At 36.6% G+C, this 26,363-nt stretch overlaps 1 protein-coding gene across 4 annotated transcripts in view; it reads right to left on the bottom strand.

Moving 5' to 3' along the window:
• The window catches only part of COL24A1 (collagen type XXIV alpha 1 chain), a 313,443-nt gene that overhangs the window by 191,760 nt on the left and 95,320 nt on the right, over positions 1 to 26,363 (bottom strand). For all 4 annotated transcript variants that reach the window (XM_031465514.2, XM_064493377.1, XM_064493376.1 and 1 more), the window contains 6 exons: positions 25,547 to 25,591; positions 20,118 to 20,171; positions 19,997 to 20,041; positions 19,713 to 19,766; positions 19,399 to 19,452; positions 14,899 to 14,952 (listed from right to left, as the gene is read on the bottom strand). In XM_031465514.2, the coding sequence (XP_031321374.2) occupies positions 14,899 to 14,952; positions 19,399 to 19,452; positions 19,713 to 19,766; positions 19,997 to 20,041; positions 20,118 to 20,171; positions 25,547 to 25,591 (306 nt within the window). The remainder of the gene's footprint in view (positions 1 to 14,898; positions 14,953 to 19,398; positions 19,453 to 19,712; positions 19,767 to 19,996; positions 20,042 to 20,117; positions 20,172 to 25,546; positions 25,592 to 26,363) is intronic.

Below are 26,363 nucleotides of genomic sequence, written 5' to 3'. Positions count from 1 at the left end.
AGGGCAAAGTTATACAAAGCCTATTCTGGTGCTGGGCACACAGTACATTCAATAAACATTTGATGACCAAATTAAAAATGATTTCTATTTGAATAATTATATTTTCAATTACACAGTTTCAAAAGTTACCCTTTGAAAAAGCAAAACAACCCCACTACCAAAAAAAAAAAAAAAAAGAAAGAAAAAAATCCCAGCAAGCATAGCCTCTACAGAAAGGATGGAAAGTTTACATATGCAAACAAGAAAGAATGCATCCAAGAGGGAAAGAGGTTCCGTAAGGGAAGGATTTGGTTTGAGACACGAATCCAAAAAACAATCGTAAGGTTCTGCTCTTTAGCATTTGTGGAAGGACACGCCGTGTCAGGAACACCGTGAGTCCAAGTAGGAAAGCAATGAAAAGATTAAAGTGACCTTTTCTGAGTGAGAATAGTCCATCCAAAACTCAATGCCAAAAAAAAAATATTTGAAAGGGCAAAAGTGATAAATTCACTTTCCCTGTAAACTATAGAAACTAAACCAGCACAGAGCAGTGAGCAACTGCAAATTAAGGAACTATTCTGTCCTCTGAGAAAACCACAAACAGAAAATATGAGCTTCTGGAAAAATAAATGCAAAATAAAGAATTCATCTAAGTATCTGGCTCTTTATTCACTTTTGCTGTTTTAGATCTAAAAAACCATCAAGAACAGATTTTTTTCATTATGATGATGTTGAAAATCTTTGCGAACAATTATTGCTATTCGTATATTTTCCATTTTGTAATTCTACATGTTTAAGCAATAAATATAGCACAGCTGAATTCTAAATCCCATATATATGTAAGTTCTTAAAAACTCAGCAAAGAAAATCCACAATCAGCAGAGAAAATCCACAAACAACAAAGACAATAAAATTTCTTATGACATATCATACACTCTCTCCTAAATAAAACTTTGCTTAAATAATATTCTCAGTATGTCTGAAGTCACTCAGAAAAACCTGCGAAGTCAATTGCAAAGTCTACTTTTATTCTACTGAAATTCACACAAAACTATTACTAAATTTATCATTTTAAAATAAACTCTTTTGACTATTGTTTGATACTTTGGTTTGGATAACTTATGGTGATAAAAAAAGCAGATTAGTAGTATACTAGAGAAGAAAGGAACATGATGGACAGAAAGGAAGGATCACAAAGATGAACAAAGAAATTATGGGGTGTCATGGATGAGCACACTATGTTGACTTTGATGATGTTTCACAAGTTAGATATATGTCAAAAATTATTAAATCGTACAACTAAATCTATGCAGTTTGTTATATGTCAATTATACTTCAATAAAACTGTAGAAGAGAAAGGTAGTTAGTGTTGGATACTTTCGATAATCATTTGTTTTTTTGGTAGACAACAGTTTGCAACCATTTAAAGATCCTTAGAAAACTTGTTCCCAGATAAAAATCAGTGGAACTCAGATTTCTAATTGTTTTGGAGATAATAACATAGCTATTATTTGATACTTACCTTTAGATAAGTATTTTTAGGTACTCAATGCCTATGTACCTGACTCATTTAGAATTATAAGTGTCCTAAATTATATCTAGTCACTCATCCAACACGTGGTCACTATGTGTCGGCTGTTGCTCTTGGTGCTGCACATACACCACAGAATGAAGATATTCCCTGCTTTCACAGAATGTTTGTTCCAGAGACTCTACCTCAGATCCTCCTCCTTTCAGTGTGTGTGTGGCATACATGCACATATGGGAAGTCAGGGATTAAAACAGTTGATTTATATTATTATGAGGAACAAGCGTGTATCAATTGCTTCCTTTTGTTCTCAATGTGCAACTATGGGCCTGGGCCACTCTGGTGTTTCCCATCCTTTCCCCAGATGGAATGAATATCGTGGCTATCTTGTTTTCTTTCTAAACTAATCCCCTGATTAGTTGAGATGCAGACCTATACCTGGGCCTCACTGAGAAGAATGAACCAGGAACCTGGCCTTGGAGCTGTAAGGAGTAACTGAACAATACATTTGGTTACCTTCCTTTCGGGAAGGGAGAGCGTATTTTCAGCTGTGTGAGTGGCTGCACCGCGTTACCAAAAGCAGTTTAGAAACTGCGTAAGTGGGAAGAGGGCATACACAGATATTGGGCAGCATGGAGTGAAATGCAGAGGGCATTTCTTTTTCTCTGCTCACCATCTCTTTGGGAAACTACTCTTCTCCAGTTTGCATCTGATGGTCCCCATCTCAGTTTTTAGGGTAAATGATCCAAATCTTTCCAATTACAGTACTCTGTCCCATGGTTGTTGTGACTGATTTAAAGATGATCATGTAATCCAAGTCAGATTGGTTGGGTCCACCTTAGAATCTTTGCTGGAGCTATAAGGAAAGAAGAGCACTTTCTTTTGGCGAATTTTGCTAACTCTGAGAGCAATATAAGCCCAGAGTTGCCAAAAGCCACATCAGCCCAGAGTTGCCTTTTCCACAATGTGTTATGAATGAATTCAATGGAGATAAGTAAGGCTAAGAGATGAGACTGTCATTTTCTTCATTTGCTTGTTTTTGGAGTTTTTTTGGGTTTTTTACTTTTTTAAATTGAAGTATAGTCAGTTTACAATGTTGTGTCAATTTCTGGTGTACAGCATAACAGTTCAGTCATATATACACATACACATATTTGTTTTTATATTCTTCTTCATTATAGGTTACTATAAGATATTAAATATAGTTCCCTGTGCTATACAGTAGAAACTCGTTGTTTATCTATTTTATATAAAGTAGTTAGTATCTGCAAATCTCAAACTTTCAATTTATCTTAATTATATTCATCCAGCTCCTGTATCCAGCCAACCAAACCTCTAGGCACATGCACTGCTGGACATCCTGACTACATTAGCTGATCCTGAATTTTTTTTTTTTTTTTTTTTTTTTTTTTGGCTGAAAGCTGGTTGAGTTATGTTCCCGTCGCTTTTAATGGAAATAGATCTGACTAAAACGTTGAACTATTTGCAATTCTCTAAATATACCTAGCTTCCTCACATACCTGTTCTGGAATGCCCTTGCCCTTCGTTTGCATTTGTTAAGCCCCTACTGTTTCTTAATGCTCAAGCAACCACGCTTCTTGGAATTCTTTCCTAACTCCTTGCCCCAGGTTCCTTCATCATACAATTTGTTACCAACTCAAATGTGTCATCATCTGTGAAGCCTTTCATGGGTCCCTTTAGTCAAAATCAGTAGCTTGTTCCTTTATTTTCCTACAGAACTCTATTAATATGGCTGTTTAATACTTATCACAGTATAATTATGGGTATATTTCTTTATTTCACTACAATATGAGATCATGCAGGAAAATGAATGTGTCTTCCTCACCTTTATGCCTCCAACATTTAACTTAACGTGTTGTGGGGAGATAATTCTCCATAGTCCTTCAAATTTCTGTATACTACGCAAGTGAGATATTTACTATTCCTTGTACCAGTCTCTTCAGGGAACGTTGTGCAGTAAAGGTAAGGATAGTGTCTCCCTCTCTAGCAAAATACAGGAGCACTTAATGTCCATATAATAATGTCTTTTTCTGGAACTCATTACTTTTTATACCTGCCCATTATAAAAGATTCAGCTTCCCTAAGCTCAAAGTTTCCCTTATGTCATGTAACCCTCTCTATATAGCTCTCTTCATATCACCCTATGAAAACTGAAGCGCAACCAATCAGTGAAAAAAAAAACACTGACACTCAGGAAATTGCTACTGCTGAGAGTCAGAACCCACCCTTGGTCTCTGTCCCAGAGGTCTCGTGTCTTCTGCCAGAATCCGTGAAACTGTCAGGCTAGCTTGTTGGCTGGCAAACAGGATAAAAATCTCAGCTCCTTCACAGTCCCTGACAGTTCTGGTGATGAGGATGGGACACTAACGGAGGCATAGCTTTCTGGAAGAGGAAGTATGAGGGCTTCACCAGAGAATAAGCAGTGAACATGACCAAACTGTATGGTCAACCAGGCAATAAATGGTCACCTGTTTTATTGCCTGCTAAGAGGAGGAACTGGGAAGGATGGCTGCAGGCCAAGTACTGGGAACAGAAAGTATCTCTAAAGACAGTCACTCCAGCTATCACTAACTCTCCTCCAGCTGGAAAGATTTCCTCATCAGTCTGGTGAGCAGTCTCAGGTCCGGCTCACTGTAACAACAGTACGATACACCATTACTAACAGTAACTAACAGTACTAAGATTCATCCCAGGTCGGCAGAAGATTCCATCTCCTTTCAGATAATATTATAGAGACCGCCACCTACACGGAGTATGAAAGGATAGAAATTTGTGGCCACTATGGTCAGAAACTAGGCAAATCAAAGATAGAAATCTGTGACCACAATGAGTAGAAACCAGACAAATCAATAAAATTCCAGCTAGTTTACTTAGGGGATGAGGGGAAGAGTCTCCTTTTTTTTCCCCATAAAACAACTGTGATATGAGACCTGACTAACTGCTGAACACTCTCCTCTGACACAGCTTGGAATCAAAGGCCTTCTGCAATGTGGCACCAATCTACATTTACAGCTTTAACTGTCACTGTACCAACACAGAGAATCTGCATCAGCTAGTCAGTTTTACTCACGCTCTGTAAACGCACTACGCATATGACCCAGATGTCTAGCTCTGCTCATGTGATTCACCCTGCCTGGACTGCCATCCCCTTTTCCTGCCCTTCACTCACTAACAATCTAATTCAGGATCCATCTTTTCCATGAACCCTTCCCTAATCCTTTCACTTCACGTTAATCTCTCTCTACTAACACTGAAGTATAGTAACTACTTATTTAATTCTCACATGATGCCTTTACCATTATCCAACAGTATCTGTACATATCTTGTCTTTCCCAGGCAGGCTGTAAATTTCCCCAAACTACGGATGCTACGTTCTTTTTGTACATATCCTACAGTGTTCACCAGACACTCACACAGCCTCATACACTGTAGGAACTCAAGAAATAATTTTTTCATTGACTAATTTAATCACATATTTTCTTTCAGAACCACTTTTTGAGTAACAACTAAAAACAACAAATTACTCAACAGGACCCAAGTGATAAAAGATATCAAAGATGTAATCAGTTTAAGTGAAGGGAGTCCATCAGCAGTAAGATCTACTCAACTAATGCAGCTGGCCACAGGCGGCCTGATTCCAGCTAAGTCCACTGAGGTGATGAGAGGACATTTAGAAGGAGGCCTTGCTTAATATGAGCAGACTCTCCAAATGAACTTTAGTCTCTGTCACTAGTGAAGACCACCCTGGTGGAAAAAGCTGAATGACTGCTTGGCCACTACTGGTATGTCTGTGATTAGTGGTCTCAGCTCATTTTTGTAGTAAACAACTGGCCCTATCTACCAAGAACATCATCCAAAATTCAACTGTTTGGCAACCTCTGCAGCCCAGGGAGGTTAACAGCTGAATAAACAAACATTCTAACTACCCTGATACCACACTGGAAGGTAGTTTGCTGCCAGAACAGGGAGGAAGCATGGGGTTAGTGCTCAAAACCCATGCTACTACGCTTAAAGAAATAGAGAAGAGTTCTGTACAGCATTACCCACGTGGTTTCCCTAAAGACAGACAAAGAACCATTACGGAAAAAAAATTAATCTTGTGTTTTGAAGCACATCATGTTTTATCTTGAGATGCCTCTACTATTTACAATTCTGTGAAAAGTTAAATGCACAGACATATTTTCTTCTTTGTTATAGCAATTTAGTAATTCATTTAGAATAAACAAAACAGTAAGAAGCAAGGAAAAAACTCTGAGGTGGTTTAAAGTGACATTTGTTCAGACGACCTTTAATGATTAGCAGCTCTCTTCAGTGCCAATGGCAGATAACTTAGCATTTACAACAAAAACCTCAGAGTGCTTTGCTTTTACCAACTCTTACAAAGATGTGAGCTTCTGAACCAGAAGGCACTAGCAAGAAATATTGGCCAGTCTTGTCTCATTGACAGTGTAGCTAACCACTTGTACCGTGTGGTTAATTTGAGGAGCATCAAAGTTTCTAATCAGCCACAAATCTTCCTCTGCTCGCTAAGTGTCACCCAAAACCCTACAATTCAAGACTCACTGCATGAATTCCAGGTTTCTATTTAGCGCTGACATGTAAATATACTTGAATGGGGATTATACTGCAGTTAGCTGTTAACCAGTTGCTGCTTGGAGTGAAATACATTTATCAGGTCTTTCTTGAAAAGCAGGCCTTGATAAGAAGGGTAAATTATGGAAAGAAAAAGAGATCCTGGTTGTCTGAGATAGACAAGAACTCAGAGTCCAAGAGGTAGAGAATATAGAAGGGAGAGACAAGAGACCTCAAGAAAGAAATTCTTTGGCTATTTTATAATTGTTTTCTGAAAACAACACTGATTCTAGACTTTTAAAGAATGTCCTGATTTTTAACTTTTTTATTTTATCAAATCTAATTAACCTTGATGTCTGGGAAAAGGACAGAGGCAGTGGAGGCTTTAACACAGTCTGAATTAAGTATTAATTTCTTGAATACTAAGCTTCATGAAGTCAGGGCCTAATCTAATTCACCACTGTTTGTGTTTTTCAGTGACTAACATAATAGGCATCTCAGAAAGATCCGTTGAAAATGAATAATCAGAATTGGGTTGTCTAAAGAGCAGCCCAAAAGACAAGAATAACGAAGGACGGAGAAATAAGTCATCAGTTGTGGCTCCAAAGCAACTGCAGTGAGGGGAAACCTCTGGTTCTGACCATCAGCCAGTCACTCACATCCACATGACCGCCAATCACACTGTGCTAGAGAGAATGCCAGACATTACTGGCACTATTAAAGATCGACAACAGGCAGGGTGGTGGTCCCTATCAGAGCGCTGTTTCGTTTGCCAGACCGGCCCCTGCAGAGGTCAGCTAGATTCTGGAGAACGACTGGACGGCCACAGCCCCAGCTGCAGCCGCCGTGTCAGAGGTGATATTACCGCCAACGCAGGTTACTGCGTTCTCCCTTACGTGGTGTGTAGTCACCGATTTGGCAAATGCACGTTTTTTACTTACGATTAAAAAATGAGAATAAAAACCAGTTTACATTCATGTAAATTTTTCAATCTGAAAGTATCAGCAGTTCATCTTTACAGAGATAGATACATATTTTAGATAAAAGCGTGCCTTTCATTCCTTTAGAGGTTTAACTAGCACCACTATCTAGGGAATTACAGAACCCCACACAGCACAGCATCCCTGCATTGCAGGGGGTACAAGAGTGAGCCCACGGTCCACTAAGATCCATTGGTTTAAATCTACCTTGCATCACCTGGAGGTAGCCAGCCTCAAAGAACACTGGAACTGCCTTCTAAAGTTATAACTAAAAAACCCCTTTAGAGGAAACAATATGAAAGGAGGAGTGCCACCCTTTGGGACAGAGTGTATTTGTTAAATCAGGGGCCTCCATATGATGCTTTGTCCCAACTAGGAAGGATACATGAGTCTGGGAACCAAGAAGTAGAAGCGGGTGTGGTCCTGTTCCCCATCACTCCCAATAAAACAGTACATTTTGTGCTTTCTGTCCCCAAAACTTTGGACTCCAGGGCTGGAGATCCTGACACCCAAAGGAGCTCAACTTGACAGCAGATACAGCGAACATTCCACTAAACTAAAACCTATGGCTGCCACCAGGGCACTTAGACTTTTTAAGACAAAATATAAGCAAACAAAAAGAGGGGTCACCAAACTGGCATGGCTAATTGACTCTGAAAAACAAGAGGAGGAAAGGCTACTTTATTCAAAAAGGGCAAAACAGAATACCTGTGGAGTGTAGGTGATATGATGGGCACATCTTGGAATTCCAAACAAAAGTTCATGCCCTTCAGTAATGAAGGTGTAGCTTATACCACCAGAGAAGTCACCGAGGACTACTGCGGAGAAGCTGAGGGTGAGAGGAATTTAAAATAGATAATGAAGGAGGGAGAAATAAGTCATCGGTTGCGGCTCCAAAGCAACTGGATTAACAGTAGCCACGGTGCATTCTATTAACACAGACAGATCGATTAGGTGAGTGAAGATGTAGCAAAAAGTAAAGAACATAATCAATAAGAAGAGCAAGTCACTATATACAAAACTTCACATCTAATAATAAAAATATACCTTCCTGAAAAGTTCATACTGAATGTTCACAAAAAGCGATCATACATTAGGTCACAAACAAAAGATCAGATCAGTAAATTCCATAAAACTAAACAGCAGATTATAATAACAGTGCAATAAAGCCAGGAATTATTAACAAAATCAAAACCAAAAGGTTCTTCCACTTGGAAATTTTCTAACTCTTTTTAAAGTAACTCTTGGGTGAAGAGGGAGATACAAACTGAAATTATAAAATATCTACAAAATAATGACAATAAAAGTACTCCGTACCAGAATCTATGGAAACATTTAAAGCAATGATCAGAGGGAAAGTCATGGCCGTTAATAGTTTTAGGAATAAAAATAAAAGAGTGAAAATAAATAAAATTAAGTTCTCAACTCAAAAAGAAAAAGAACAACAAAAACCAAAAGAATCTCAAGGAAATAATAAAGATAAAAGGAGAAACTGATTATGTACAGAAAAAAAAAAAAAAACCCAGAAGACAATAAACGAAAATTTCAGGATTTTTCTGAGAAAAAATAACAGACTAGACAAACTTAATCGAGCCTAATCAAGAGGAAAAAAAAAAAGACAAATATAAAAAATTTAAAGAAAATTTTAAATGGCACATGGGAGATAACTATTAAAATTTAAAACTCATGAGACTATTCTGCAGATTTATATGAAAGTAAATTTGAAAACCGAGATGAAACAGGTAATTTCCTAAGGAAAAAACAATTTAAGAAAGCTAACACCATTAGAGATAAAAAGCTTAAACAGGCTAATTTCCACAGAAGCAATACAGAAAGCTATCAAGAAACTACCCCATAAAAAAGCATCAATTCCAGATAGTTTCACAGGGGAATTCCGCCAAAGCTTCACAGATAAGATAATCCCAGTGTCCCATAAATCATTCCAGAGCACTAAAAGTGAAGAAGACTTTCTAATTATTTTGATGAAATAAATATAACATTGATATCTAAACCTGATAAAGAAGTATCAAAAAAGAGAGAATATTATAGGTCAATATCACGTACAAATACTGATGTAAAAGTACTAATAAATATTAGTATAGTTAGCATTATATTAGGAAAACAATATGCCATGATCAAGTAGGAGTTTTTCAAGAATGCTACAGAAAAGTCATTATATAGAAATAGTCAATACACAGAAATTATATTGAAACAGTCATTACATAGAAAATAACTAATGAAAATCCATTACTGTAGTATACTATATAAACAGATTGAAAAAGAAATAATATATAATCATACCATAGATGTTGAAAATATAATATCTGACTCTATATTTGACAAACTGTAACAACCATTCCAGATTAAAAAAAATTCAAGAAATAGGAAGTGATATTTCTTAGCATGATAAAATATGCGCCTCTTTTAATTTTTATTCTAGCATTTACTTCATGAGAAATCACTACAGCATTTCCACTAAAATGAGGAACAAGGCAAGGATGCACCCTCTTCAGCGCTGCACTAGAGGTATTACAATGCCATTAGACAAGAGAATTGAATTAGAGGTATGAGAACTGATAAAGGACTAAAATGAACCCTATTTGCAAATTACACGCGAGTATGAATAGAAAACTTTAGAAAACCAGTGGTAAAAGTAACTCAAAGACAAGAAACCATTAAGGTAGCAGGATGCAAAATTAACATTCAGAAATTAGTAATCTTCATACACATATAGAAACCTGTTAGAGAATATAATGGTAGAGAAGATCTCATTTACAATAAAAATAATACTTAGGAACAGATTTAATAAGAAATGTACAAAAATCTACTTGAGGAAAACTTTCAAACATTCCTGAAAAATACAAAAGCAGACATGAACAAATGAAAGACATTTTCATTGTTCTTTAAGAGGATGACTCAATGTCATAACAATGTCACTGCTCCCTAAATTAATTCATAAATACAAATCAAATCCAATAAAATATTTGCAAACCACATATTGGATAAGAGGTTAATATCCCAAATATATAAAGAACTCATACAACTCAACAGAAAAAAGGACAGTCTAGTTAAAAAATGGGCAGAGAATCTGAAGAGACACTTCTCCGAAGAAGACACACAGATGCCAACAGGTGCATGAAAAGATGCTCAGCATCCCTAACCATCAGGCAGATGCAAATCAAAGCCACATTGAGACGTAACCTCACACCTGTTAGAATGACTATTATCAAAAAGACAAGAAATAAGAAAAGTTGGCAAGGATGTGGAAAAAGAACCCTGGTGTGCCCTGTTGGTGGTAATATAAATTGGTGCAGCCTCTATGGAAAATGGTAAGAAAAGTTCCTCAAAAATTAAAAATAGAACTACTGTATGATCCAGAAATTCCACTACTGGGTATTTATTCAAAGAAAATGGAAATACTAATTCAATAAGATATACATACCCCATGTTCACTGTAGCATTATTCACAATAGCCAAGGTATGGAAACAACCTAAATGTTCTTCGATAGAGGAATGTATAAAGAAAATGTGATATATTGTTATAACACATCTCTCTATATATCATATATATGTATATCTCACAAATGTGATAAATACATAAAACACTGGACTATTATTCAGCCATAAAAAAGAATGAAATGTTGTCAACTGCAACAGCAAAGATGAACCTGGAGGGCATTATGCTAAGTGAAACAAGTCAGACGGAGAAAGGCAATATTGTATGTTATCACTTATATGTGGAATCTGAAAAAAAGTCAATTTTATAGAAACAGAAGAGAATGGTAGTTTCTAGGGGCTGGGTGGGGGCAGGAGGAAATAGGCTGATGTAGGGTCAAAGGGTACAAATATTCAGTTACAACAAGAATAAGTTCCAAGGATCTAATTACAGCATCAGGACTATTGTTAAAGACATATATACTTGAAAGTTGCTGAGAGATCTTAAGCATTCTCACAAAAAAAAAAAAAATCTTTTTAAGTTGACTATATGAGGTGATGGATATGTTAATTATCTTGAACTTGGTAATAATTCCACAATGTACATGTGTATCAAATCATCACATTGTACACTTTTATATATGTGATTATATTTGTAATTATGCCCAGTTATTTCTCAGTAAAGTTAAAAAACATACCATAAAGCTTCTACCATTAAAATAAAATGACAGTTGTCCAGGAACAGACAACCATTCAAGTGGAATAGAAAACAAAGTCCAGACATAGACTCAAGAACCAGGAAATTTAGTGTATAATAGAAGTGGCATTTTAAAATCACTAAAGTCAAGACAAATTGCTTAACGAATGGTTCTGGGACAACTGATAAGCCATTTAGAAAAAGATACAATTAAATAAATACATTACAACATTCACAATTTAAGAAACTCCAAGTAATTTGCTCAAAGTACTCAGACTCTAACTCCCCAATTCTCACTCAGAAGATATTAATTCCAAAAGCACTGTACTTTTCAGATATTAACTTACACCTTTCATTCCTCAGTAATTAACAAAAAGCTATACCTAGGTCTCACCATTTTGGGCCTTAACAGAATTACTTTTACTAATTGTACTTCGGCATTATGATATCAGTCTAGACTGAAAGATGGAAATCACACAATACCGTGAATCGCTGCCCTTCTTTTGAACAAGTTTATGTTTTTTATCCAAGGGAGAAGAGAATCTGACCGTGTTTCATTGTTTTTGGCCAGTAGAATGCTCAGACTCAAGTTTGTAATCCAGTTCCAATAAAATGTACAGAACTTTCTGGCTGTATTTTGGGGAAAAGTTTTTCCATCTCAGCTGAGTTTTTAACACAAGTCAGAAACTATGTTATTAGTCCCCAGGCCCTTCCCTGCTTACTCTTCACAGGACTCTTAGGGGCCCGCCTTCTGCAGCACGCATGCCTCCTGGGGATTTAGTCTCCTACTCACAGAGAACACAGTCTATCCTACTTGACCTCTTTCAGTGGCTTTCTCCTTTTCAAACAAGTCCCTAGGCTTGTGCTGTGCACAGCTGATTCCTGATCCTTCTTGCCTTTTACAGAAACGCATCTAGTCTGTGAATTTCCCTCGAGGTGTGGCCTGAGGTACGACACTCCAGATTTTATAGTGATTTGTTATCGTTCAGTCCTAGATTATTTTCTAATTTTCACTGTGATTTTTTTTCTCCTCATGATGCTTTTAAGGGACCAAAGTTTATTTTACTGCTCTTATATTGTCAATTTAAAACTTCACTGCACTATGAACACAGAACGTAGCCTTCCGCGGGTGATGGCCTAGGTGCGGTACTTTCCAACCTTACTTCATAAACCCTCCCAAAATTACTTCACCTATTACAATCACTTCCTTTAATACCTCTATGTGGATGACTATACAGAAATGCATCTCTTGCTCACTCTTTCAAGTTTCAGACCTACAATTTTCTATACAGTTAGGAAACTAATTTCCTGTATGTTCCATAGGCAATTCCGCCCTAACAAAGTCAAAACCAAAGCATTGTCTCTACCCACCCTGAATATCTTCCTCCTTCTTTCTTATTCTCTATTATTTTGGGGGGTGGGGGGCAGGTCATTAGGTTTATTTATTATTTAATAGAGGTACTAGGGAATGAACCCAGGACCTTGTGCATGCTAGGCACACACTCTACCACTGTATTCTCTATTTTTAGAATGGTGATCCACATTTAACCCAATTGTTCAAGCAAAAAATATTAAATTCGTCTTTTATTCCTCTCTCACACAAGCTGAATGAACTGAAATGAATGGATCAAGTGCTGTGAATTATATTTCCTATTTCCTGAAGCTTTCCTTTCCTGTCATGACAGGCTCTCATCATTAATCCCCTGGCCTTGCATTATCCTCCCAAATAGCCTTAGTCTTGTCCCTTCTCCTTCCCTCCTCTTGTCACCTCTCTCTCCCATCCTCCTTCTCTTTTAGCTTTGTTCCTTCTACCAATCAAATGTCTAAAACACAAGTCTGATCATCTCATTCCTTTGGTTACAAGTCTTTCTTTGATCATTGCCTACGGGATAAAGTCTAAATTCAGCACCACATATAAGATCCTTTACTTGATAAAATTCTTCCACTACACAAGTAGAAACTTTTCAGGCTTGATGTATTATTAAACATATTATTTTAAATTCTTGGACCTACAATTCTATTAAAAGCCTAGTGTTGAGAAAGATTTAAATAGAAGAAGTGTTGCCTCATATGTGATTGTCTACACAGTATATACTTACGATCAAGAAGAAGTTATGATCTTTAGATTAGGCCCCATTTCCCAAAACAATCTTGCACCAATTATTGACAGAGTACAGCTTACATCTTTAGCCCCATAAAAAAATTTAAACAGGTGAGGAGAAGACTGGCACAGTCTGACAAGGATGGTGCTCAGTCCCTCGCAGGAATCAAGGACAATGTGACAATGTTTTGAATGGTGATTGCATATCATAAAATCTCAAAGGCAAGAGAAAAAAACTTCAGAAGATCAAGTAGCAAGTAAAATCGTAGGCCAGCTGTCCTTTAACCCAGTTTTATGGAAAAAAAAGAAAACAATCCCAAACCACACTGAAGCAAAAACACCTCCCAGGACACACATTATCTGTAATTGAAACTCCAATAGAACAATCCGCATTCATAAAAGTAAACTTTAAAGATAATAAAAAATAAATTAGGTTCTATTTATCTCCGTATGAGAAGACAGGTAAATACAATTCATTCCAGGAAGTTTTTTCATGAAAATGATTAAAAGAATACAGGCTTATAAAAGAGATAAATGTATATTAATCTGTTAATTACTATTTTAGTTGTTTGTTAATAATCATTTTAACCACTCGAAACAATTTCCTTCTTCCCAGAATGATGACATCAATACACTGCTGTATTTTACCTTCAATTACCTGTTAGTAAAACTAGGTACGATGTAGTTTTTTTAGATTTTTAAACTATTCAATATGCCTTAAAATTAGGTAATAAGTAAGAATAGGCATAGAAATCAGCCAACCCTGAGAGACAGCGGTGGAGTAAGGAGCAGCTCTTAACAGTTTACAAAGAGGGGGAGAAAGCATCAGGCAGCACTCTTCCTAGAAACTCTGCCTCCTGCTTTGACGTTATCGGAATTTTACTGCTGTGATTAATTTATTGTAAAGCCAAATTCACTTTCTCAGTTTCACTGCTGTACCTAGGATTCTAGAGTAGATGTGAATGTGTATTTATACGGGTATGTACGCATATATTTTGGCTTATATTTCTGAACTAGAAGATTTATCTCCATGTAGTCTACCTTTGATTCACAAAATGATTTTTTAAAATTTAAATGTTTCATCTCAGAAGTTTATGTCCTATCTAGTATTACAGGGAAAAAAAAAATCACTCTACATCCAGCATTAAGCCAAAATAAGAATTTCAAAGAATATACAAGCAAATTTGCTATATGTACGACAGACTTGACTGTCTTTACTTTAGAATATGAGATCTAAACGATATATGCACATTAAGAAATTGGAAGTATTCTGCATTAAAAATCCAATGGCGTTTACGTCTTGAAATTTGATTTCAAGCCCCAAGTATGTGTTATTAGTAGCTGTTGGGCAGAACAAATAAATCAGCTGTGATACAATCAGGACTACGATGTGGCACATCTTTTCCATTTTCTTGAGCTCACTGTTGCTGACATAAAAGAAAAAAATTTAGTCCAAACTATTTACAAAGATATTAACTTTAAAGAGAACCTTTCTTAAGGCTATTATGTAAAAGCATATTTTACTAATCAAGATTAATTTCTATGGTTTTTATTTAAATTTACTACATTCCCACCAATGTTTTACCTCTGGTCCTGGAGGGCCAGATGTTCCTTGGGGTCCTGGGTCACCTGTTTGGCCCTAAAATGGGGGGCAATCAAAGTATAAACATTAATAAATATAATTTAAAAAGGAAACATATAGTAAGCCAAAAGCACTAAATATATTATGCTACATAAAGTTGTAATGACTTTCCAGCAAACACTCAATATATTACATCCAAACTTGTAATGACTATTCAGAAAGACTTAACCATCATCACTATAGAAAACTTACTATATAAAATCTGTGTGTGTGTGTGTGTGTGTGTGTGTGTGTGTGTGTATAGTTACTCCTAAAGGTTAGAGAAATAAACAAATTAATGGAAATCAAATCAAGGAAAAAAGTGTGTGTGTTGGGGGGGAGTGTTACCCAGAGATAAGATGGAGTTTGATGTAATAAAGTAGGGAAGTCTAAATCAGGAACTGCTTTCATAAATAACCAGAGTCCTAAGAATGTCTCTGAAAATTCCTCTCTGGCAACTATAAGAATTAAGATTCTGATTTAAGAATCACCTGGATTTAAATCCTTGTTGCTTAATCTCTCTAAGCCTCAGTCTTCTCATCAATAAAACAAGAATTATAAAAGTACCAACATTCTTACAGAGTCATTGTGAGGATTAAATGGGACAATAAATGCAAAGTGATGGGCACCGTGTCTAGCACATAGAAAGTACTCATTAAATGTTAATCAGTTTTATAACCATCAGTCCTTCTCTTCACGTCCTCTCTCATCTTCTAGATGATATCTGGAATTCCTAGATTGCTTGGCTCCGTTAATTAAACTTTTGAGGATTTGGTTTGCGTAACTCTGCAGCCATTTTCTGACATCCATATTAATAATGTGGAGTAAGGGCTGGGGAGGAAGGTCAGAGGAGAGGGAAGTGGGTAAAAGCCTGAAACTGGAGAGCGCTGGCGATACTCTCAAGAGATGGAACGGCAGAACAGGGAAGGCCAGTAGTCTGGTATCCTTGTTTTCATAAAAACTATTGAATTCATTATTTCTGTCATATTAAATTTCTATTTCAGCTTCAAATTTGACCTAAGTAGGGCAAGAATACATAAAATTGCAAAATATAATATGGGCTTATCCACTTTCCAAGAAGTAACGCATTTTCCATATGTACTAAATCTATTCTCATATGGTGGTAGAGTATCTGGACTTAAACAGTATATAGCACAACAACTGCACTCAAATCTAGAGAAAAGTAATAAAATATTATACAAAAGTTCATTTAAGTTCTCCTAAATAGACGAAATCATGTCCATCATAATCAGTAACTAGGGAAGTCTTCAAATGACAAGTACCTCAAAGAGAGAGGGATGGGGCTCTCTGATGCCCTCTGGTGGCAAAATCCAAGCAAGAAGCTAAATTTCAAGCTTGAGGCAAAAACAGTATATGCACCCTAGGCCTTTGTTTTCAGAAAAGTTGATTGACAACCTAATATTTAAAAACATAAATTGTGGAATAATTTCATTCATTCTTCAGAAAGATCTTTCATTTTGAAAAACTTCAATTGCAAGTTTCCATGAATATCAACTCTCCTTTATAAACACTGAGTTTTCAAGTAACTTTTAGAGAATTGAGTAATGATTAAGGAAACAATAAATGACAGCAAACTTCCAGCAAAAATAAGTGGAAAGGACATAATAACTGTCTCTGTTTTCTCTTCTTAAAAGAAATAGTATTTCTTAACAACTTGAGATTGGTAGTTCTCTCCAATTTTTAAATACTTGCAGGATAAAAGCATCCATATTCCAGACTGGTGAAATCTGCTGGATTAGGACGTTCTTTTATCTTGAAAACATTCTTTCATGTTACAACTTAGATACATTTGGAACCAGTAATATCAGTAACAGCAACATATGAGGTAACAGAAAACCAAAAGTAGGAGACATAAAATAAGACATCCTTATAACTTCGGCATTCTTTTCATGATAATAAACAAAAGATTAGATAAGCACTAACTTGTGTAATTTATTTTTAATATGATTATTGATTCTGTGTGAGGAATTTTTCATTAAACAGGTGTCTCCTTCCATAACTAGGGAAGGTCCCCAGGTCAAACATCTACAATTTCTTCTATTAGTAAGATACAAACAAGTGAGAAAGTGAGCATGTGAAGGCAAGGCCATCTCACAAATTAATTCCTAAGTCTCTCCCCTAGCTTCAGTCCAAAGTATATATTTTTCAAAGATTTGATAAAACAAACAAAAAATAGTCAACTGTCTCCTACCAAAGTAAACCCTCTGACATTATTTTTTTTTAAATTAGACTAGTACACAAAGGTATAATAAGAGCAAGTAAAAGCCTCACTCTCACCATTTCATGCTCCCCATATCACTGCCTTAAAGAACCACATTAGAGTTTCTAGTGATTCCAGGAAAAACCATATTAAAGGTTTCAAGACAATGTGTTAAAGGCGACATAGGCTCTCTGTCTTGTCTTTAGCTTAGACTAGAGAAATACTGGTAAGCATTTTTACTAAGAGAGGAAAACATTTAAGAGTCACAGAGGGACCTGATATGTGATATAGCCCAACTCCCATTTTGAACATGAGAAGCCGGGAACATTAAGCCACGGTGGTTAAATGCCCAAGACCACAGCAGGTCACTATCATGGCTGGAATTAAAGTCTACATCTCTGTTTTTCAGATCAGTGTTCACCCTCCCCTACCCCAATAAACGTGTTATCAATATAAATGGAATCAAAGAGTAAGGGAGACATTAAAAAGGCCTGCCTTATATAAGCATGATATTTGACTCTAATTTTCTCAAGGAATTATAAAGCATAAGAATAATACCATTTATTACTTGGTATTGGCCTTAGAAAATGTGTCACACTATTTCTTCTTAATATTATCAAAAGTTAGAAAACCCTCACATTATAAAAATGAAGATGTAAGAAGAGTCTTGTTTTGCCAACCACTGCGGACATTGGGAGTCTTTGTTAAGTGGTTTAGAATCATCCTTGGAAAATAGAAGACTTTTGTTAGCTTGACCTATTCTCATGCTCCTTCTGAGATTCAAGTCCAGGGCACAAGGCTGGGGACACAGCTGACTGGATTTCCTTGAGCCCAGAGTGAAAGCCAGTAAAGGCAAAGCTCACCACCAACACGGCATTAGATGAAGAGATGCCAACAACTGTTCTTTGGATTAAACAATTCCTGAGAGATGTGTACAGAATGCTGTCACTGCTAGAGGTCATGAAGAATTGGGTGTATAAAGTTATGTAACTCAACGCTGCCTCCTTTTATGCAAAAATAAACAATCCAAAGATGAAAGGGTGGAGTTAGAGGGAACACGATGAATTGCTCAGGAAAACAACACTCTCATAATGTTGTATTAATACATTTACATTTATAACTTTGTATCTAATTTTTTGTATCTACAATCACCCTCACCATCCTAGAGTTGTAATCGATATTAAAATCCTAAAATAATCTTAAAATATTAAATCTAAAACACTATGACACAGTGGCTAAGTGTGTGGGCTCCGACCTATGTGATGGTCTGGACTTTCCCCGGTGCTTACTAAGTCAGTCCAGGCTCCCGAGAAAGTATTAAAACTCTGTGTCCCGGTTTTCCTAACCTGTAAAATAGGAATAATAATAGTACCAACTTTACGTGATTGTTTTAAGGATTAAATTAGAGGTATACACCTTAGAATAGTGTCTGGCATATTGTAAACACTCAGTAAATGTTAGCTATAATAATTATTATGATTTTTTAATATGCAGATATATACCTTTGTAAATATATATAGACTTTATAGAGAGATTTTTTTTTCAAAGGGGAGGTAATTAGGTTGATTTATTTGGTTTTTCAGTGGAGGTACTGGGGTTCGAACCCAGGACCCCATGCATGCTAAGCGTGCACTCCACCACTTGCGCTCCACCCTCTCCCACTAGATACATACTTTTCACTCATGTTTTAATCTTCTCATTTAAATTTGTTTTTAATTATTCAGTGATTTTAGTTTTATAATTTGTTGAGTTTCATGTTAACTCCAATACATGGTGTCCTCTTATTTCAATCAATTGATACTCAAAGATTTAAAAAAGGCAAGGAAGTAGAATATTTGGGCCCATAAGAGTGTGACCTATTATCTTTTCTTCACAATGTTTTCTTAATGAGGCAGATGTTTGGAAAAATTAAAATATTATTTAAGGTGCTTTGTATTTTTTGGCTTAAAAGCCCACTGCATAGTTTAAATACTGTCTATAAAAGATCAGCCAAGATCTTGAAGGCTCGCAGAAATTTGGCTTTGGACTGGGGTGAGGGGGTGAGGAGGGTAAGGCCCAATAATCCATGGAATGTGAGCTGAAGACTTCAAGGATTAGCTGTATTCTCGAACTGGAGAGAAAATGCCACACTGGTAGACTTACACCCCACTTCTCCCAGTCCACTAACACCAGCAAGAATGAAGACCCATGCCATGGTGTGCAGTCTATTAATCAGGAAGAGCAAAGCAGAAGTTCAAACCTACTGAAGGTCCTGGCTTTCCTCTCATCCCTGGTGGTCCTGGAAAACCCACAGCACCCTAAAAAGGAGAATAATACAGGGACAAGAAAAGCTGTTATACCACAGAAGGCAGATATGCCTCCATTTACCAACTACTAAAACATTTATGGATTTATTCTTTAAAAAGCTGAGAAAATAAAAGACACGTAAAACCAAATGGATACCATACTGTAATAAAATACATGATTAAAATAATGAGTACTCCTTTCTTTTTAAAGAATTTGTGCATTGTCTCTGACATTTTTTGTATTTATAAAAAATCAGTGGTAAAACCATTACCTTGTCTCCAGGATAGCCCAGTTCTCCTGGTTCTCCTGCAACGCCTTGTTCACCCTGGAGAGCACAAATTCATACAAAGACACTTAAGCAGTGCAAATGTGGCAATACCATGAGAAAGCAAATACTAGCTAAGAATAATTTCTCTATTTTTCCTACTTCCAAGTTCTATAATTGATAACACAGATTAGATTCTGTCTTTAAAAAATATTTTATAAGTTGTGTTGACTCAAAAAAATTGATGTGAGAAGAAATTATCTCTATGACAATGTAAATATTTAAATCACCTTATCACCTTTGATTCCAGGTAGGCCCTTATTCCCTGAAAGACCCTAAAAAAGAAAGTGATACTTTGTGACATCACAGAGAAATTAAAGTGAAATATACATTGTGCAAACAGAAACATACCACTGGGCCAGGGATTCCAGAAGGTCCAGCTGGTCCCACAGGGCCAACGCTGCCCTGAAAAGCAGTAAGAAAGAAATGCCTTCAAGCATCCACTATGATAAGAGAACATAGTAAATAAACTTGATTGATTAATTAACCTAGAGGGGTTCACCTCACGAAGCTCCCACACATGCCTTGATCTTCAACATTCTTTTCCTCTTCACGTTTATAAATTACACCAGTCATTCAAACTTCAGTGAGGTCTACCCTATTTCCTGAAGCCTACTCATACTAACCCAGTCCACAAGGACCCTTCCCTTCCCTGAGTTCCTGTAATACTTGCCGTCCATGCCATCTATGTTGAACTATTTCTCCAGCTGGATAGTATCTTGAAGATAGGGGAAGTATTTCAGTGCCATGCTCCCAGGAAGTACTCAATAAATTCTTCAATTGATTGTCTTGGATTTTTTTCTTTCACCCATTTATTCGGCAAGTATTCATTGGGCAGCTTTATGTGCCAGGAATTCCAATGATTTAATTTCATGATTTAAAATGTGCAGAAGGATAAAATTTACCACAATTTCAGGGACAAACTGAGTAGTGAGCAAAGGTCTCTACTCTTGGGTTTCTCGCATTCATTTATCATTTAACATTTATTGAGCGTAAGAGGTACCAAACATGATAGTGGTGTTGAGGAAACAAATATGAAAAAGACACAGCCACCAGTGGCAAGGTTTTCAGTTTAATGCTCCAATGCAAGATTACTCAGAAACATTAACAACCACTATCATCTCCTGCAAGCCACAGACTTGGAAAAGCTTCAGTATGTCATCTTAGAATACAAAGGACAATAGCAACTAAGAGTGTTTTTGAAAGTAAAATTTGGCAAAACAGTGGAAATATTTTGATGATCTGGGGATCATTTAAATCTTGTGTCACTGGTGCCTTCATTTTCCTGCTTCCTCTTGCCACCTCTCTGTGCCCGGCTAACACATCACCTTCATCCTCAAAGACCGAGATGCTTTAATGGTTTCCAAATGTTAAGGAACTTTTAAAAGTGTATTTGTGACAACACTGAAGTGTTGCCTCTTTTAGTTATAATCCAAATTTCTCAGAATAGCATCCTTGGTCCCTACTATCAGGTTTCCATTTCCATTCAGTCTCATCTCCTCCCATTTGTCCTACATCCACTTTTACTTCGCCCTCTTCCAAATCTGACATTCTAGACACAATGGACTGTTTTTTTGTTCTCTGAACATATTCTCCTTTATCACAGGCTCCAAGCCTTTGAAGATATAGTTACCACTACAGGAATTCCCTTCTACTACAGAACTGAGTATATTGCACTGTTGTGTGTGTTGTTTTTTTTTTTCTGTCTTCCTAGTCTGTGTATTCTGTTAGAGTAGAAGAATGTTTTAGTCATTTTTTTTTAAATTTCCCAGACCCAACATGATAGCCAGCACATAATAGCTTTGAAATAAAGTATGGGATGAATTCTGGAGGAAATAATCAACTTTGAAAATAAATTTAAAACAGTGATTTAGTCTAGAGCTTTACCTCCTGACATAACACAGCATTTCTAACAGTCCACATCCATACACTATGGATTTTAGAATGGAAAATATGACATCTTTACTTTGAGGTGAGTCCTAAAGTCTGTGAAATATAACTGTGTCCAACATGTTTAATCCTGAAATATGAGACTGTGAGAGGCAGAGTAATACTTTCCAACTTAATAAACAGATACGCAATATTAATACATCATTGACAAATTCTGTCAATAGGAAATAATTATTCTTATAATTATTGTAGTTTATTCAAAGTTCATAGCTTTAAAACTTTTGGTAGTTTAAAAAATACAACATCTCTGTTTGGAAATTATGCAGCAATAATCCATGTAAGGAATGGAAAGGAATATCATATAAACATTTCTTTATTGTCCTATTGCTTTTTTCTATAGACAATACAATATCCTTAATTTTTTTTCAGTAAATATATTACTGCACATTGTCTGATATCTTCAGATGAACTACTCTGTATGTACAACATTCTATTTTACTTTTTAGTGACTCTGAAAGAAAAATCACAGAATAGTAAGTTTCAGGAGATATTAAAAAACATTCATTATAAAGGACTTAGAAAAACAGAGAACTGAAAAGTAAAATGGTTTGAGTATAGAGATTTCTGAGAAACATCGAACGTTTTGTGACATGTCACAAGTTGTGTGGAAAATCCTACTCCTGCAAACCTATAGCCTTCTGAAAGCAGTCCCTGATGGGGAAAGAGCAGTTTTCAGTTCCACCAAGATAACCTGAAGGTTCTTCAGCACCCCTGCCTCCACGCTTCTCTTCCTTGAGAAGATGCAGCAGACAGAAGGAGCAACTTCATTCATGGGAGCTCAGCTGAGGGTGCCTGGGACTTAGCGGCAGAGGCAGAAGAGCCTCCCCTGCAGCCGGAAGTAATGGAGCACCTCTGAGTCAAAGTCAGTCAGAGAAATAGAGGGACCCGGGGCAGGTTCCTTATCCAAACGCAGCAGAGCCACTGGCCAATTACAGTTCATACAGCGGAACATATCGTGGAAAAGATGGTGAATTCTATACCGGACTTTTTTCAACCACGCCCACCCACACTCACAGGTGATAATTACTGTCATTAATTAGGAAAGCAAATGACAGTAATGATCAACCGCATGGAAAAAATAATTTAGAGAAAGCAATATCATCTGTTATCAGAAACTACTTGCTGGAAGGGAACCCCTGAGAGATAAAGCGGAAGCTGCAGTTCTGGGCAAATCAACTGTTTACCATGACATATAAAAGTTCTAGACAATCTTTCCTGATTGTCTTCAAAACCTCACCTCCTTCCATTCCACTCCCATCCTGCCATACTTCTAGGCTATAATCTCACTACTCATTTCCCAAACATCCCATTTTTCCCCTCTTCTGTGCATTTGAATACAGCACTCTTTTGCCTACGAGCCCTTTTCCCTTTTCCAGTCCATCCTGCTCACACACAATCTTCACAACAGCTCAAAAGACATCTCCTTTGTGAAGCCGACCCTGACCCTGAGATAACGCAAGCTGCTCCCTTCCCAGTGGGTTTGCTTGAGCCCATTCTAGCAATAATCATATTGTATGATGTCACCACTAGATTATAATGTTGTTCATATTTTTAGACTTAGCATCTAGTTCAGCATTCGACACATAGAAGGTGCTCACATTGTTCTGATTAAACATTTTAACAAATGTAGAATGGAGGAAGTGACACCTGTTTGATCTACTTTACAACTGAGATACACATGATAGTACTTTGAAAAGTACCATCTCTATCACTGTAGAAGAGCCAAGGACTAGACGAGTGTAGTGCCATTAGCCATTCTCACTTCTGGAGGATCTCTTCCCACATACCAAAGGGTGAGTGAAGAAAGAGAAAGGGCAGAAAACCCAGTTATTTGTACTGAGCATTATTATGTGTGAGGCACTGTGCTCAGTCCTGGAACTGAAAGATGAGTAAGAGTTAAGTATTAGACAGAAAAGGCAAGTGTTTCAGGCAGACAAACGAGGGCAAAGGCCACGCGGCAGGAGGCTGCACAGCACTTGAGAATGAACAGCTCTGCTGGCGCACAGAGGACGCTCTCAAGGTGCAGATCAGAACCAGAAGTCCGGACATCTTGGGCCATGTTAACAATCTGGGGCTCAGTCCTAAGCATAATAACAGAAACTTTGGAGCTAACCAACTTAATGTTGATGGGTTAAATGAAGAATGCACAAAGAGTGTCTTTGGAGTCCAGCTCCCTTCCCTGTTTCCTTTCTCTCCCCATTGATCAGGACACTGACTGCCACTGACAGGTTCAGTCCTATACTAAGCTCTGAGAAGAAGTTGACCCTTTGGGTTGCACCTTCACATAGAGCTTCTCATGAAGTCTAAAGAACTCTTTTAAGAGAGGCAGTGTACATTTGAAGGTAATATAAGTTTGAAGGAGGTGGCATAGCACAATGGGTGGAGTTTTGGACTCCAGATATTTATCGCCTGGCTTCAACTCTGGGCTCAACTTACCAGTTCAGTGGTCTTAAGCTGTTCTGAGAATTAAATGACATAACCCTTGTGACTAGCACACAGAAAATACTAAATAAAAGTGAGCTATTATTGCTAATTTTATTATAATTACTACACTAATATTATTATACAAGAGAAATGCTTAAATGTCTTATTAGACTTACGCAGGTTTTTGAGCTTAATTTCTAACTCATGTCATCTGACAGGGGCAAATTAAAACTCGCTATGCTGATTTTTACCATAGTTCCAATAACTGAACTCCTGACTCATTCCTTTGGCTAAGCTGCCACCTTCTGCCTTGGGGCAGTTAAGGTGGGGAAAGAACATTAAATATGGAGTCAGAAGAACTGTGTTCAAGTTCAAGCTAAAAATATTGTAGCTATGATTTATGGCATCAAACTCTGGAGTCTTAATGACCTACTTTATTACAGCAAGCTCTAAATCGATTTTTAAGGAAAACCCTACCTCTAAACATGGCCATCCTACTTTTATACGAATAGAAATAGTCTGCTTTTAAGATTCTGTTTTCGTTAGGCTCCTTACACTGAATAAAAATATGTCAGTCTTGCCTTTAGCTCAGCTCAATGTTCAAGCATATGGCTCTAAATTTATATAAAATACCTGTAATTTATATGCCTGTCATGAACCATAAGCTTGGATGAGAGAAACATATTTACGAAGATACATCCAAAGTAGCAGTCCGTTCACTCCAATGAATAATAAAATATGTATCAGAGAATGACATAGCTGGACTACACTGTTTTGGCCTCCACAGAATTGCTTTTACTAAGCTGTGCTTTGCTGACATCAGAAACTCCAATGAAATGGAGTTGAATTCACTGTATAAAAACTGATTAAGTGAACAAATAATACAGTCACTTTTAAAAAGTCTAATAAATAAATGAGGTATTAAAATGTTTAATGGCATTGAAGCCCAGCTCCTACCTTTTGCTCAGGATGGTTTTCCTAACCATTTATTCAATTTTATTTCATAAGTAAAGCCTACAGTTACCATATGCTTTTGTTCAGCCTTATCTGTGTCTCTCTAGACAGATGGCAGGAAAGACTACTTCAAAGGAAAGAAGTGGCTGCCCTATGTCTTACATTTTTGAAGAAACGGAGTCTCGATTAAGTATCCTTTAATGAAACGGACAAATACGTATATACACCAACCGGCAGAAATTTGTTACTTTAGCTTATAAAGTAAAATTAATTTTTAGATTCAGACTACTGGTTTAATTTGCATGTCTGATGGGAAAATACATGTGAGCAAGGCTGATATTCAACAATGACACTAAAATTTCTTTTTTTTTTTTTTAAGTTTTTAAAACACATCTAACAAATATAAACACACACAAAAATATTTTGTAAGAAGGGTGATACTTGATACTCACTCTAAGCCCAGGAAACCCCGGAGGACCGACGCCGCCTACAAGGCCCTGCGTAAAAGAACATGCAAAGTGCGTTAAATGTGACTCCAAATTACTAAGAGCATTTTCTAAAGATGAAGACAAGAATTTCTAGGAAAAAAATATACCAAATTTTTCCATCTTTCATAGCTAACTTCTGAAACTTTCCTACTGTTATGCATCCTAAGAAGTCCAAACTCTGGTAACAGCTTAACATCTTTAAAAGTGCCCTTGGCTCCGTGCTTTTAGATGCTAGCCTAGCATGTAGATTTCTCTATGCCTCCTAGGCATCTAGTAAAGAAAGTAAATCCCATTAATACTCAGCATTATAGACATATAGCCCAGACGTAGTAATAAAAACATGTAGGGTTATAAGAACATTTTCATGTCATTTAAAGCACTATCAGTTCTTCTGAAGTACATCATTTAAAAATTTCTCATTTATAAAATAATAATAATATTTGTTTTCATTTTGTAAGATCACAATTAAAACAGTCAAATATACAAAAGGTTTTGAAATTTCTCATAAAGCCCTATACATATGTAAGAGACTACCAACATTGTTAAATTATTTGTATGGAATTTTAAATTATATTATTTTTTCCAGTTGATTTGTGGTGGGTCTTTGTGATGGTCTTTTGAACTCATTGTCACAGTCTCTGTGATTAATTCCTAATCCATTTCAAGTCAGTGTTGCATCATTTACATGGTACAAAGTATAAGAATTGATTCTCCTCTTTTTTTCTGAATTTCAAATTCTTTTTTGAAACAAAGACATAGGAAAAAACAGAGAATTAAAAAC

Source organism: Camelus dromedarius, chromosome 14, assembly GCF_036321535.1.
Source record: "Camelus dromedarius isolate mCamDro1 chromosome 14, mCamDro1.pat, whole genome shotgun sequence".
NCBI lineage: Eukaryota > Metazoa > Chordata > Mammalia > Artiodactyla > Camelidae > Camelus > Camelus dromedarius.
This window is presented reverse-complemented; position numbering and strand designations above follow the sequence as displayed.